At 37.6% G+C, this 16,111-nt stretch overlaps 1 protein-coding gene across 4 annotated transcripts in view; it reads right to left on the bottom strand.

Moving 5' to 3' along the window:
- Window positions 1-15,459, bottom strand: part of RICTOR (RPTOR independent companion of MTOR complex 2) — a 141,811-nt gene extending 126,352 nt beyond the window's left edge. Inside the window, exons 1-2 of one of the 4 annotated variants that reach the window (XM_005907619.2) lie at window positions 14,823-15,459; window positions 14,604-14,651 (exon numbers count right to left, since the gene is read on the bottom strand). In XM_005907619.2, the coding sequence (XP_005907681.1) occupies window positions 14,604-14,651; window positions 14,823-14,871 (97 nt within the window). In that variant the 5' untranslated portion in view covers window positions 14,872-15,459. Of the gene's footprint in view, window positions 1-7,021; window positions 7,045-7,111; window positions 7,154-14,603; window positions 14,652-14,822 lie in introns of those variants that run through there. The other 3 variants (XM_005907620.2, XM_070357616.1, XM_070357618.1) reach the window with 3 other exon arrangements.
- Window positions 15,460-16,111: the final 652 nt, after the last annotated feature.

The following is a 16,111-nucleotide window of genomic DNA, read 5'->3' as shown; positions in this document are numbered from 1 at the left end:
TAAGCTGTTGAAAAAATTGGTCTGGAGCCCTCAAACTCAACACAAATTTGATGGTCATTTACTCAGCCAATAAATGATTTATGGTCCTTACAAGCGCACTGGGGCTGTGCCAGGCGCAGGGGACACACTGGAGAACACCACCCAGTGCATGTCCTCACAAAACCTACATTCCAGGAGACAGTAAACAATACAACAATCGGCAACAGTGACAAGAGCTACGGAAGAAAACAAAACCAAATGGAAAATGATGGAGATGAAGGTTACAACAGGTGATCAGAGAAGGCCTCACTGATAAAGTGGTATTTGAACAGAGCTAAATGAAGTGAGAGAGCAAGCCTACTAAGATTAGGAGAAGAATAATCCAGGTAGAATGTAAGAAGTACAAAGGCCCTGAGAAGAGAATAAGAGTAGGAATGAATAAAGAGAGGCCGTTTTGCCAAATATAATGAACAAAAGGAAGACTGAAGGAAATGAGAATGGTTGTGAAGAAGTCACTAACTAGATTATAATGGCAGTCATCACATATAGAGGTTGTATATTTTTAAGAAAAACTATTTTGTCACATATATTCCACTATTTAATACAATGTTAAAATACAGCAGATGCTCAATGAATTCTTTTCAAATTAATGAGTGAATAAATCAAATGGAATTCCCACTACATTTGAACCCAATTTATACTTAACCACTTCCTGAACTCCAATTTTTCCCAAAGGAGAAACCAAATACCAATCTAAAAGTCTATATTATAAGCTTTAGTAATCCTCAGAAGCAGAATTTTTAAAATAGTTTGAACAGTGACATCATCTCTAAAACAAGTATGTGCCCTTCCAAGAGGACTGCTTAGAAGGAAAACATCTACTTCATAACAAATAATTTCTAGACTGTCTGCTAGACAGTCTAGAATAAACAAGACATCATTTGATAAATCCTTCACACAATTGGTAATGTCTTGATAAAATATCATTTAGACCAAGTTCTGATCATGTTAGCGAGCCAACAATTTACCACAGTAGCTCAGCTCTATGCTAGGAAAAATCACTAAAAATAGTCTGGAAAAAAAACTACGTACCAGTATTACAAGAGCAGTAACTAATATAATCCTGAAAAGCATGGTTAAAAATATAGATTTACTGCATTTACCCATTCCTAATTAATAAAATCAAACAAGCAATCACTCAAAATTCACCACTAAAAACAAGCATTCTTTTGATAATTAATAATCCACACAGTTTAAATCTGGTTCAGTGAACTAAATATTCTAGACTCAGAATCAACAAGGATATTCCAAGGTTATTAAATGTTCCCACCTTCAGGGAATTCGGAGAAGGCAATGGCACCCCACTCCAGTACTCTTGCCTGGAAAATCCCATGGACAGAGGAGCCTGGTAGGCTGCAGTCCTTGGGGTCGCTAAGAGTCGGACATGACTGAGTGACTTCACTTTCTCTTTTCACTTTCGTGCATTGGAGAAGGAAATGGCAACCCACTCCAGTGTTCTTGCCTGGAGAATCCCAGGGACGGGGAAGCCTGTTGGGCTGCCGTCTATGGGGTCACACAGAGTGGGACATGACTGAAGTGACTTAGCATAGCATTCAGGGAATTACTAAGTCACTGTTTTCCATACTTTCAAAGAGTATATGCATAAGAATATTTTAAGTGGAGTGAATATTAATATCTTTAAAATTACCAACGTTCAGAAAACTCACTTCATCAAAACTTCTTCACCTTCAGTATAGTTGAATATTGCTTCACTTTCACATTTACTCTTGTTTTTGCATACTGAAATAAGTAAATGTTATTCTATTTCACTCATTTATACTAAGCACATGTTGCCAAATTGCTGTCAAGTATTTAATCAATTTCCCATGCAATAGTCTCTTCTACTTTCTTGAGGATATACACACCAAGAGATGGGCAGTAGAATCTTCCTCACTAAGCACTGCCAACTCAGAGGAAAAAACACCTAAAATTCAATAAAGGATTGAGTAAAAAACAAAATAAAAAACAATTAAAATTTATCTTAAATCAAGGAACAGAAAACACTATCAAATATACATAGAAAAAAAAAAAACTAGTCCATTTCTATAGCATGTCTTATTACAGTAGAGTCAAGAGAAGACTAGAAATGGAATAAGAGAAACAGAATAAGAGAAATAGAAATCAATGAAAGAAATTGAAAAAACAAGGGAAAATAGAGAAACAATCACATGAAGACACTTTGTAACTATTAATGAGGCCTTCCACTGAAAATATTATCAGTGAGGTCCAAGAAAAGCTTACCATCTATCCTTTTTCTCCATAAAAATACTAAGCCAATTTTCATAATCATTCTACCAATTTAATTAGGTCAACACAACTTTCATTGGATTGGAATTCTAATTTTTCCAACTTACTAACTGGTAGCTTTGAACTCCATACGGTGATCTATTAATTTTTCTTTAAACAGTCATTTTGAAAAAAATTGAAGAAAAAAATTCAACGCCTAAAACCTATTAAAAGGTCAGACTGAAGAGGGAAAAAAGACATATTCAGAAAATGATTTTTAAAGTTTTTTTAAAGTTGGAATTAGTGGAATTATTCCAAATTCTATGTAATCATATAAATTCACTTCCCTTTCAAATTAAAAAAATCCGTATATATCAAGATACACCTGACACACATAGGCAGACTTGGATTAAAATAACTTCGACTTTACATACAACACAGCGATACAACATACTAGTGAGCAAATGAAGTTAAATACAAAAGGGTATATGTAGGAGAAAATCACAATAAACTTCAAAAACACATAAACTTCAAAAATAAACAAAAATCACATAAACTTCAAAAATGTAGGAGAAAATCACATAAACTTCAAAAACAGGCAAAACTAATCTATGGTAGTAGAAGTCAGAATAGTGCTGTCCTTGCTGGGGGAAGTAGTGCCTAAATGGAGACAGACTAGGAACTTCTAGGGTATTGCAATATTCTGATTCTTAACCTGGGTTCAATTTGTTAACTTTCATAGAACTGTAAATTTATGACAACTCTCAGATCTACATTTTCTTCAATTATAAATAACATTTACTGCTTTCTTCCTATAGTAAATATTTTAACAACAAAAAAAGATGCTTTAACAACTCCACAGTTTTAAACTCTACAGTACCCCCATTCTACCAACCCAACATGAACATTAAAATTCTTTTTCTTAGTCTACTCTCAGTAAAATACTTTGTCTTTTATTTATGCCCTATTTGTCTTGATTTAACCACATCCACTCAAAGTTGAAACAATGTCTCATTTTTTTTTACAGTTCACACTTAAACTCTCCCTCTTCTCATCTCCTTTGTTTTAATTGACCATGTTAAAAACACCTAATATCTATGTATATCTACCTGCCAACTGGAATATTTTACAAACATTTCACTAACTCCTCCAATAGAGATGAGAAAGTATGCTCAGAAAAGGCAGTTTGTCCAAAGTAAAAAAATTCCAAGAGGCAAGTTTCCAAAGCTCAGGCGCTTACAGTTCCAGACTGTCTGTGTGTCAAGCAACTGTTTAGTCAGTAAGTCCTCTCCGACTCTTTTGCAAACCCAAGGACTGCAGCCCGCCAGGCTCTTCTATCCATGGGACTTCCCAGGCAAGAATACTGGAGTGGGTTGCCATTTCCTTCTCCAGAGGATTTTCCCGACCCAGGGATCGAACCCGTGTCTCCTGTGTTAGCAAGTCGATTCTTTACCACTGAGCTACCAGGGAAAGCATGTTATTAAATGTTGTCCACATTCATACCACATTGTCCATATTAGTATCCTACTATTTTATTTATTTTTTACCTTATTGTCTATCTTTATACATATAATCCTACTATTCAAATTGTAGACATATATAATAACTTTATCAAGTCATATCTCACCTACCTTGAACTATGCTATGAAGCAAGTATCTGTCTTGAAAACAACCAGGATGCAAAAGAAAGCACTCCAAAAGATGTCAATAAAAATTCAAAGTATATATCATCAAAGTTTACTCACTACAGTTCATATGTTATTGACAGTAAAGCCCTTTAATTCCTATAATCACAACCTATGTATCCTTATTTTCCATATAATGTTAACAAGTCCAGTTACATGGTTTCTATTTTACATCACAGTAATATAAAAAAAAATTTCTAAAGGAACTCCAAATATGCTAAAAAGACATAATATTTATACACACACATACTTCCCCCAAATCCACTCATATTCAAGTACCCCAGGTGACTATTTAGTGGCAATATACTTATTTAAAAAATAATTATACTTTTTTCTGACACACTTTTATAATGTAGAAATAATTACTGATGTAAGTAAAAGAAATTTCCTAGGACTCAAAAATTAAATCTAAACTTTCTCAACAAAACAACTATTATAAGAAACAATAATATAGCAAAAGGCAACTGCCGCAGTCTATCTAAATCTCTTAAGCTTTTTATTTCCTTTTGAAAACCAGCATTTTTAAAAATTTGTTCATTCTGCCAGGTAAAACAATATACACTTATATATTCAAAACAATGTGGAAACATGAACACACAACACTGAATTCTCCTGTGACAGAAAAGGGCTATTGTAAGGTTTTATTAAAAATACAAAGTGATTTAAACTTTAAGACTATGCCAATCTAAAATTTAGCTCATTACAAAGTTATAAAATTTTATGTTAAGAATTATTCCTACATGAAATACAGAATCCTATACAATTTAAGAATTAACCCAGTCCACTTTATACCACGTTACAGCGTTCAAAAATAACACAAATTACAACCTATAGTAATAAAATCACAAATCACTCTAAATAAACAAGGTAAAAATAGCTATTTGCATTCAAATATCCCACTACCATGACTCTATACTAACATTCTGTGACAGATATGAATAAAATCGTATCTACAACACATTGTTAAATGAAACATTCTACAATATTCCACTTGCCACCCCAGACAGTGCCATATAGCTAGACTTTAAGAGTTCACAGCTCACCTACCTCCAACCACTGGAGTCTTCTCACTCTTTCTGCAACTCTATTCCCCTCAGTTTTTTTTTTCCCCTCCTTGGGGGAGGGGGTTAGTGGTGATGGGGTTGTGGTGAAGGTTAGGGAGTATATTATACAGAATTATGAGTGAAAGAAAAACCAGGGCAATTAAAAGTTTTACTATATGAGGGATGAACATTAAGCATGGAAATAACTAGCAATATTATTTTAAGATGTGATTTCTCAAAATATTAAACTATTGATAAAAAATATATATGTATACACATCTAAAAACAGTTAAATACACTTTTATCTGGCAAGCTGTTTCTTCTAACTAAAAGTACATTACTTGGCAATCTTCTTTGTTTACAGCTTCTGTCTCTTCACTATTTATTCATTGTAAGAAACACATGAAATTACACTGGGTTCTGAACAAGATTACTTGCAATCCCTGCAAGTGGCAATTCAACTCTTGTTTTGCTCTTTTTAATAGTGTTAACCTCCCCAAACACTGTTCATCCTTTACCCAAATAATCAGAGGGTAGGATGTCTGGATTTGGCAACGAAACAGTCCATGTTTTTCAGGATAATCTTAATTTCAAATATTCTCTCTCACCATCAGGTTACATGCTTAAAGTCAGAAAATATGTTTAAAGTCAAAGTCATTTTAATGTGGAAAATAATAAAAACACTTCTGGTATCTACTTCCAAACTGCACGTATCTAGAAATAAGTTTGATACAAATTTACAGAGCCCTTTGAGCATGCAATATTAATGAAGGGGAGATATACTACAAAACAATGGAAGGAAATTATTTATGCTTAGGTTGGGAATGCAGCCAAACATCTATACACTCATAATCAGAAGCACACAATTACTTTACAACATGCCTAAAAGCTCTCAGTCTAGTCAAGCACTACCTTCAAAGGTTTGAAAAGCGCTGGTCTGAAATATAATCAGCCTTCAGTATATTTATATACAAAGCTCATCACCAATTTTTTCTCAACAATATACCAGGAATATGTCAGTTCAGAAAAGTAAGTACAATTATTTAAACACTGCCCTTTTATGCAAAGGTATTACAGGTGTCAACAATCTGATGAGGATTCCCCTCTAGGTCATTCCTTATCTATCTCCCATTTTTTTCCTGAATTCCTCTAGCTTTGGATTCCTTTATAAAGATAACTGGCAGGTGCTTCAAATACTATGTCCTGATAGAGGTATATCCCAAGCATAATATAAACTCTGTAAAGCCAAGAATTATGCCTTTCTGATTCACATCAACATTTACTACAAAAATATGCTGACTTAACAAACCATTACAAATCCAAATTCTTCAACATTTTAGGATAAACAAAATGGCAAAGTAATTGAAGGGGCCAGGTTCTTTAAAATTCAGGTAATTAAGGTTAAAAACTCTTGTATATTGATTACTAACCTCAACTGACTCCTTGAACAGGTATGTTTGAAGCCTTGGTACATCCCCAATTTTATTATATTTTATATAAATTTTGTCATTACCAGTCACATCACTCAGTTTATGCAATAGGTCTGGCTGGACAACTCCATAAGAGGAATATTAAGAATGTACTTAGGCTTATGTTCTCTTTCAATCTTATGATTCTGAACGCACGAATGTTATATTTAGCTAGTTTTACGTAATTATTTTCAATTTAGTTTGCATCTGTATAATCTTCTAAGTACACTTATCCTATCAATGTAACTTTGAAGTAGCTATTCAGCTTTAACCCGGTCAGAGTAACAAAAAAACAAAAAAAACCACAAATACAAAACAATGGATGATCCAAAAAGCATTAACAGTCAACTCTCAATTATTCATATGTGGATTACCTAATAAATATTTTAGCCTGTTTACATCCACTATTCTAAGAGTATTTGCCTAAGAAATAAAAATTGATGCTAACAATTCAAATGAAAGATACACCAATCTACAGTAGGGGATGAAAGAACACAAAATCGTCCCCAACCATATATAAAGTTATTTATATATTTAGAATTCTTCCACTATTATTTACCTTTTTATGAAGTGTAGATAACTGAGAGTGGACTGCATTCAGCTTGGTGATAGGAGTACAGATACACAGGCATGCAAACCATTCACTCACCCCACTGTGCTTTTCACAGCCCTATTTTCAGTAGCCTGAGACCTGGGAGGGGGAGGAGGCAGCAAGTCACTGCAGATGATCACTTAAAAGGAAATTGAGAGTTGACTATAATTTACATTTAAAGTACTATGAAATACCATACTCCTACATATACTCATTGCTGTTTATGGGAATCCTTCTCACAGTAATTTAACCAGTGATTTAACAAGACTTTCTCTTTAACCTTTCGATATCCCAGAAACACCCTGATATCTGAGAATCACAAAGACTGAAGGTGACAGGGCTATGCGTGTAAAGTAGTATGCATTTTAGAGATCAGAAAACTGAAGCCTAAAAAGGTTAAATAAGCGTGCCAAGATCAACCTCAGATTAAGGGAGAGAACTGAGTCCTCCAGAACTCAATTTCAATGCTAGAGCTGACAGTGCCTTCAAGCCAAAGCTCTCCCCTTGGCTTCAAAGATCACAATCTTGCTCATTTTTAAGCTTTCTTCTCTTGTTGGCCTCTTTCCTTCTATCGATCCCTGTGCTGTGACATACACTCTAATCAGCATACACGCTAACATCCAAATCGTTAGCTTTTTCTCTATTTACATTCTTCCCTCTCTCAAGGCCCTAAAGCAGAGAACAATCAGATCACAAGTTAAAAACAATTACAAAAACATCCATGCCAGAAATTGCTGCTACCTCTTACACATCTCTGACAAACTCAAAGTGCAAAGCTGAACTCATTATCATCACTTCCAAAACAATTTCTCCATTTCTTGGCACCAATGCTTTCATTGTCAAGTCTGCAAATTTAAATACTCTTTTACTTTTACCCTCAATATTGTGCCCCTTTTCTCATCTCTCTCCATTCTTCCTTACAATACATGTTTCAGTTATTATTATTCTATGATATATGCTGAGAAAGCAGCTTAAGATCCAGTGAAAAAAGAATTGAGCAAAGAACTTAAATAAGGCAATAGTAAGTGATATTTAGAAAGGAATAAACAAAGATGTGGAAAAGTAGAGGAGGAAGGAATGAATTCCCACTGGGATGATAAGGAAGGATTTTCCCAGAAGTGGCATATGACCTAGACCTTAAAGAATTAGGATTTCTCTAAAGAGTGCTGAAAACGAATTCTAAGCACAGGAAACGACCTATGCAAAGTAAACAGAAACTGCATGCCATGTGCAAGGAATAACAAACAGTCACCTCTGACTAAAGCAGAAAATCTCAAAGGCACAACACGATCTCCAAGGAGAAACAATATGAATGTGGAATGTAGGTGCTTAGACTAGCAAATTCTCCACAACCCCCACTTTGAGAAGCACTGTGTGAAAAGAAGGGAGTGCTTTACCCAAGCGAACTATGTGGAGAGACAGACAGACTGAGAATGGTATGGTTAAGATAGTATAGAAGAAAATAATTCTGGAATCACAAAAGGCCTTCAATGCCAAGCTAGGAAATCTGGACTTTATACTGTGTGCAAAAATGAAACTATTAAGTGCACATGTATTATTGTTGTTATTTTAAATAAGAGAAATGAAAAGATAAGATCTAGATTTCAGGAAAATTATCCTGGCAATCACATAGCAGAAAAAATGAAAAAAGTGAGAGAAAAGAATATTTTACTGTCAACCTAACCATATAATGAGGTCATCCAAATGATATAACGTGCAGTAGACCAACAACAATGAAAATAGGAGAAGCTGGATTCAGTAGGTATTTCAGAGGCAAATTGGGGAACATGTCAAATGAACAAAGTGGACAAGCAACAGGTCTCTAGCTTGAATACCAAAGGATGGTGGTGGTACCAAGAAAGTGAAAGTGGGTAAGTTTTAGGGTACAAAATTTTATACACCACAATCTCTGACAATTACCTACCATACATACACACTAATACATTTTGCAAGTTTAGAAGAAAAAGTGTGAATAAAAATGTAATTATTGTAACCATCTGAATTCATGGATTTTTTGAAGCCATGAGTGAAAAGGCTACAGAAGGTAGCATCAATGAGAGAGAGGACAAGAAAAGTCAAGAACAGAACCTTAGGGTACACTTGCTTAAGGAGCTGGAAGACCAGCCAGTAAACAGAGAAAGAGTGGCACGAGAGTTAAGGAAAGAACCAGTTTTAAGACTAGCCACAGTGTAGTAGCTAGAAGTGCATAATCTGCAGTTAGCCACTCACTAGTTATTCAGGTAAGGCTGAATAACTTACCTTTCTGAGTTTCAGTCATTAGAATTTTAAAAGCCTGTATCTTCAACTGTGAAACAGGGATAAGAGAACCTCAAACAGTCGTCGGGGCTTCCCAGGTGGCACAGTAGTAAAGACTCTACCTGGCAATGCAGGAAACACAAGAGACAGGGTTCCAATCCTACATCGGGAAGAGCCCTTGGAGAAGGAAATTCGAGAAGGAATTTCCACTCCAAATCCTTGCCTGGAAAATCCCATGGACAGAGGAGACTGGCAGGCTACAGTCCACAGGGTGGCAAAGAGTAGGACATGACTGAGCACGCACGCACAGAAAGAGTTGTTGAAGATTAAGTAAAATAATACGTTTTACTGTCTGGAACAATATTAATACAGTGGTAGTACTAATAATAGAATGGGGAACTTAAAAATGCCAATGAATTTTGCATGAGGTTACTAGCATCCTTTAAGAAAACTATTTTAAGTACAGGGGGAGAGCTGTGCTTACAAGACTGAAGGAGTTAAGAAAGAAAACTAGAATAAGGATAAACTATTCTGTGTGTAAAGCCTATGAAAAAATGACTGTTTCAAAAATCTTTGTCTTTATTGTTCCATATGTCTCACCATCATCCCATGCCTAGCAAAGTGATCCATAGGAAGAATACAACAAATGTTTGCTGAATATGAGAAAATTAATCTAACAGGAAGTAAAGAAGCAAGAAATCTTCTACAAAGAATCTTAGGGGAAACAATTAGGAGCATAAAATTCTTATCCAGTTTAGCCTTGGAAACGAAGAGAGATGCTTTATCCTCTGATTCAAGAAAACAGAAGGTGAGCATAGGTGAAATTTAAAGGGGAGAAGACAAGTAGATTCACATTAGACAGCTTCTATCTTCTTAATAAAGAAATAAAAGAAATAAAATCCTCCTCCATGCAGGGTAGGAGGATTCTGAAGTCAGTTTAGAATCTGGAGAAAAAAATTAGTGGGTTCATCCATTTTAACATATATTCAACTTAATCTGCCTCTAATACCCTGGTCTAGTGCCCCATCATCTCAGACTCTATCAGTGGCCTATAGAGCAGCTCCTCTTCCTGCTGTCTCTTCCCAAGGTGTGGCATATTCTCTCAACGTGAGAGCCCACATTTCCTTCCACCGTGTCCACTACTATTTTATGAGAAGTCAATCCCTCTGTGAAGCTGCCTCTGAGCCTCTCCTCAAAGAGTTAATCATTCTCTCCTCTAGGCTACTTCCGTTCCTTGTATAGTTTGATTAGTTTATTGTTCTATATCGCAATCACTTATGTCTGTTCCAGTAAACTCCAAAAAAGGGAGTAATATCTTCCTCATCTTTAGTCCTCCAGCACTTAATTCAGCATTTATTATATAAAAAGCAGTCAAATGTTTGTTTCGTCTAACTGAAGTAAGTGATTAAACATGAGTTTAATCCTAACAAGAAAAAAAATCACAAAACACAAAGTGTTCAAATCTGCATCATTCAGATAACCTTCCTGCTTTTCTAAGTATTAAAGAGCAGCTAAGACACTCAACCTTTTCATTCCTACTAATGGAAAAATAAAAGGATTGAATGGTCAAAAATATGTAAGACTCAATACTTACTTAATAAATTATATTTTAATAGTTATGTTTGAATATACATGTTTCCATGTCCTAGGAATTCACCTTGAACACAATAATTAAATTATACTAAGAAGGGTTTCTTATTCCAGGAAGAATACTCTCTCTTCAAGTTATTTAGTACCAGGAAGAGATGCCTTAGTGGACTGATTAAAAAAAAAAAAAAAAAGACTATCCTTGCGGTGGAAGTGGTTAAGGGAGCATTTCAGTTTCAAAATAAATTTTGGCATGCAAAACAGAGAGAGTATTTAATGATACCAATAGCAGTTATCAGGGACTTTCACAATTAAGTAATTGCCTGAACAAAACTTAAAGCAACAATTACCAATAAATCAACTATAGGATCTCCTAGAATGAAGTTTCTAAACTCAAAATTAACCCATAAACAATTTTTAACTGAAGCACTTTCATACAAACCATAGCAGTAACATCAAAACAAAAACTAAAGAACTTTAAACCTCTCCTGGGCTTCAAGAAGCTTGCAAGAATTGACAAGTCTCATTACCAAGAAATTTTCTGGAATCAGGGAGAAAAACCATAAAGTAGAATATTTAATATTTTTAAATAAAATACCACATTTTATCTTAAGTACATATAATAGATTGTTCTTTACTTAGACCTAATACCGGTAATGTCACAGTTTGTTTCTTTTTTTTTTTTTTAGTCGTTATATTCAAGAACTTATGAAATGCTGTATGTTAATTATCTCTCAAGAAAAGAAGAAAAAAATGGTAACAGTAGGGGTGGGGGCCTAGAAACAAACTATGTGATGCAGATACACGAGAGTTTCTTATAACTTACTATATTCATGTATTCACATATGATTTATATATTTTGAAGCTTTTCTTAACAAATTGAAAAACAATAAAAAAGAATTCCAGTTCAGAGAGATTATACCCAATTAACTGTATGTCTCAAAAATAAATGAAAGCTTCAATACAGTGATTTCTGGTTAACAAGTTCATAATATTAAAAGCAATCATCTGAAATACTTGAAATGTGATACCAAGAAGCAAGAAGTTTGATTTCATTGTTTAGGAAAGCAACTAACATTTAGTTAACATCACTCACAAAGTCCTAGGTCCCATTCTGAATACTATATGGCCTAGTTCATTTACTTCTCATATTCTTAACAACCTTCAAGAATAACCTGAAGTTTAATTTTTTTTTTTTTGAGCTGAAGAAACCAAGAGTTAATGAAGGTTAAATAAACCGCCCCCAGTCACCCAGCTGAGATTACAACTCAGAACCATTTGACTTTATACTACACACTGATGGCTCCTCTAAGAATTACAATGACCATGGCCTCTATTTTATAATGAACTTTGTTAGACAGCTACACAATGACTTTCTCAAAGGTTACATAGAAATAATGAGAATGAGAGCAAACCCTGCCTTATAGCATTTAAGAAATTTTTTCAGTTACTCAAACTTTATCTAAAACATGCCGTAATCCAATCCACAAACAGCTGCCCTTCAGCTGCAACCCAGACTGCCCCACAGTTCTCAAATGATTACGGAAGCTTAATTTCTCATGAACTTTCTTCATGTTAGAGCCACAAGCCTTCTTCTAACAATGAATGTTTGTGAGAATAGCAATTTCTCAAACAATAGAGTCCCTATACAGTGAATCTAACTCAGATTATTTTTCTTATTCAAAACTTCCTTAAGATTTGAGAACAGTTCTCACATGTCCTCTCACTCTTCGTTGCATGTTGCTTTTGCAATCAGTTTCACTAGTTGTGCGTACTTCATTCTAAACTGAAATACATCTTGTCAGGGCAAGCGTTTTCCGCACTTTTTGTATTGATATTATCCTAGAAATACCTATAGACACAGATGGTTACTAAACACTCAGGGAATACAGCATTCTAAATAATAAATATACAGCTATCTGTGTACTTGAGTAAAACTGGAGTAAATGAAAGGTATCAACTCAAATTTGTACATAAGCTCTTTTACTACCCCAAATTTTGACACCAGACAAACCACTACATATAGGAGATCAGCAAAGTCAATTTAAAGCACAAGTATAATTCATTTTCCAGTACCACATTCAAACATATTTTTAATGCACAAATTAAACCCAATATCTATCGAATAAATGATCTTCGCACCTTCATCTAAAACATATATGCATATATATAGGTTAATCACTAAAACTACATCTTTTACAAAACTCAAATGCTAAATTGAGCCCTGTGGGAATCTTATTTTGTCAGGAAACTTACTAGAAAATCTTTTTGCTCATGTATTTTATACAGACTTTTCATATGCGTGTTATCGTCAAATTTCCAAACTGTTACACAAAAGTCAAAAGTTTTATATCTCTCTACATTAATATTCAAACCCTATCTGCTGAAAAAGTTCTAATTTAGTGCATTAGTAATCTAATTAGTTGTCATTTCTATTCTAACTTAAGCCCTATTTTATTGTAGAAACTCCACAAAAGTACCTTGTTCACCCGAAACTAAGTCCCTGAACTTTCGGAATAAAACATTGTTAAAAAAATTTATTGTAGTTAAATTAAAAACTAGCCTTTCAGTCCACAAAACAGTAATCTTACATTATGATATACAAAATAAGAGAATGCGCTATGCTTTAGATACAGAGATGATCCTCAACAATGAGCCCGCATCTAACAAATACTGTAAATAAGTCATTATGTCAAGTAGAACGTAGTTTAAAATTTTCATATAGAATGTTTAAAAGGACTTTTTTTTAAACTTCCTAAAGTGTTTTTCAGATCTCAAAAAGGAAACTGGTTCTATACAGCTGAACCAGGTTACACGCTAAGTTACAGCGGGTGTGAAACGACTTCATCGTAATCAATAGACTCAATCTTGTTTACCGTGGAAGAGAAAAGAAAAACCCTGTATATAACTACCAAATCCTCGGCGAGAATACTGAATAAACTCCAGTTATGGTGACTGATGAAAATATACTGGCCAGTAGCCGGATTAGGTCCTTAAAAATATAACCCGGGTTTACCCAGTTCCGAAGGTGTAAACAAACCCGTCGCCACTGCAGAAGGTAAACAATGAACCTGCAGCGAGGGTGAGGGGGCGGTCTTTGCCAACTACAGTCTCAGCGGCCCGGGAAAGGGAAACAAGAGGGAAACACACACGCTTCGCAGAAATCACGGGCTCTGGGTCTCGCTACTGACTTATCAATGCTGCGGGTCCCCCAGGGCGGTGGGCAAGGAGAAAAGCATCACGCAGTCGGCAAGGACCGAGCAGGTCCGGCTTTGGCGCTGGGGGACGGGGAGGGCAGGATGTGGTCTCTCTTCCCTCAGACATCCTCTAGCAACCTAAATAACAGCCTCCACCTCCCTCTGGCCGCCCCTGGGATTCGGCTGCTAAAGCTCCGGGATAGGACGACTACGCTCCCCCCGGGGTCTAGAAAACCCAGAGGGTCGGCGACTCCGCCGAGTCCCGCTTGGTGCTCCTGGGCACCGCAGCACCCAGAGGCCCGGAAAAGGGCTTAGGGAGAGGAAAGCGGGCACCGGGAAGGGGGATGGGTCCGGGAAGACAGCCCCCGACTTGCTCCCGCGGGCCGGCAGGCGGGGCTCGGGCTCTGTCTCTCGTACCCCCGCAGGTCCCGTGCGGGGCCGGTCCCTGACCGCGGCCCCCAACCCCGGCTCCTCCCCAGTAGGACGCCCTCGCCGGCGCCCTGCGTTACCTCGGGTCAGATCCAGCGGGACGTTCTCCTCGCCGCTGTCATTCCGCCCTGCGCGAAACAGACACATAGCCCCAATTAGGATTCGCTCCCAGGCCAGCGGTGGCAGCCCTGGCTCCGACCAGCGCCCGGGCTCGCTCCACCCGCCCAGGGCCCGGGGGAGGCAAGTGCCAGGGGTGGCGGTTGCCGGGCGGCGAGGGGTGAGGGCTGCAGCGGACTTACCTCGTATTCGGAGGTTCTTCAGCGAGCGGCCGCGGCCGATCGCCGCCATATTGACGGGTTTCAGTCACAACACCGGAAACCTCGCCCAATCGCGCGAGAACCCCTTCCCCTCCCCGCGCGCCGCGCCTGCCCCCCGCGGCATCTCTCCCGCCCCTCGGCGGCGGCTGGCGGCGGGCAGCGGGTGGTGTCGGCTCACCCGGGCGCGGAGGGAATAGGATGCCGACTCGGGATCTCGATAGAGCTTTCGACGGAGGGTGGAAGGCGCCGCGACGTGCTCGGCCCTCTGGGGCACGTCCGCCAGGAGGGGGCATTTCCCAAGAGGGGAATCCCATTGATGCGAATTTGCAGCGTGGAGGATGCTTCCCGTCCAGCCGCCGCGGAAACCGTAATCTAAACCGACGCTAGGTGGGAGGAGGCCGTGATGCGCCGGACTGGCCACCTGCTGAAACCATCCAGGATGACCGTTTTCAAGTCCTGAAATAGACAACCCTTCTTCCTTATTTATCAATTCAAGACGATTTTATTAAAACAACAATACCAAAAAAAAAAACTTCACCGTTTTAATGTAACTACATTCTGCCTAGAATCTCTTTGCCCCAACCAAGTTAACATATAACAAAGTTTGTTCTCCGACCTCGCTCAAACCACCGTGCTAAGCAGCCTTGCATTTGATCTTCAAAGCCACACTCAGCCAGGCTGGCTTCTTTAAGTGGAAGTGGTCGGGTGGAAGTTTTGTTTTTGACCGCTTGGAGCGGAACCCGAGAACGGGATGAAGAAGTCAGGGGTGCAGGGTGGTGGTCCCTGACGGTGGGTGGGATTGTTGCCGCGCACGCGCGGGCGCCTGCAGGCCCGGAGAGAGGGTTTCCTCTCTTCCTGGAAGCAAGAGTAGTGGCTGAAGCCTCTGTCTGGGTTTTCCCTCTGTGTAACTCCTGAAACAGTGGCTAGTGCAGATGTTGTGGACCAATATTTTTTATAGATGAACCTAACACTTACTACGTGTAGAGACTTTAATCACTATATATGTATCTGGCCACAGACCCAGCAACTTTGTTTTACACTAGATTAACTTTGTTTTTTATTAACTTTTTATTTGGTATTGGGGCACAGCTGATTAAAAACTAGATTAACTTTAAAGAGAGGGGTGAGCGTTTCGTCTCTTCCTATTCCTCAACGCTTTCCTTTCTGTTCTGTAAGACTGGAGGTTGATTAACAGTAGAGATCTTGCTGTCTTTTCCCAGCTACCGGTTAATGCGTTGTCCATAATAAATAAGTGTTCAATAAATAATGAA

Source organism: Bos mutus, chromosome 20 (genome assembly GCF_027580195.1).
Source record: "Bos mutus isolate GX-2022 chromosome 20, NWIPB_WYAK_1.1, whole genome shotgun sequence".
In the NCBI taxonomy this organism is placed as follows: Eukaryota; Metazoa; Chordata; class Mammalia; order Artiodactyla; family Bovidae; genus Bos; species Bos mutus.
Note: the sequence above shows the minus strand (reverse complement) of the source record. Positions and strands in the feature narration are given on the sequence as shown.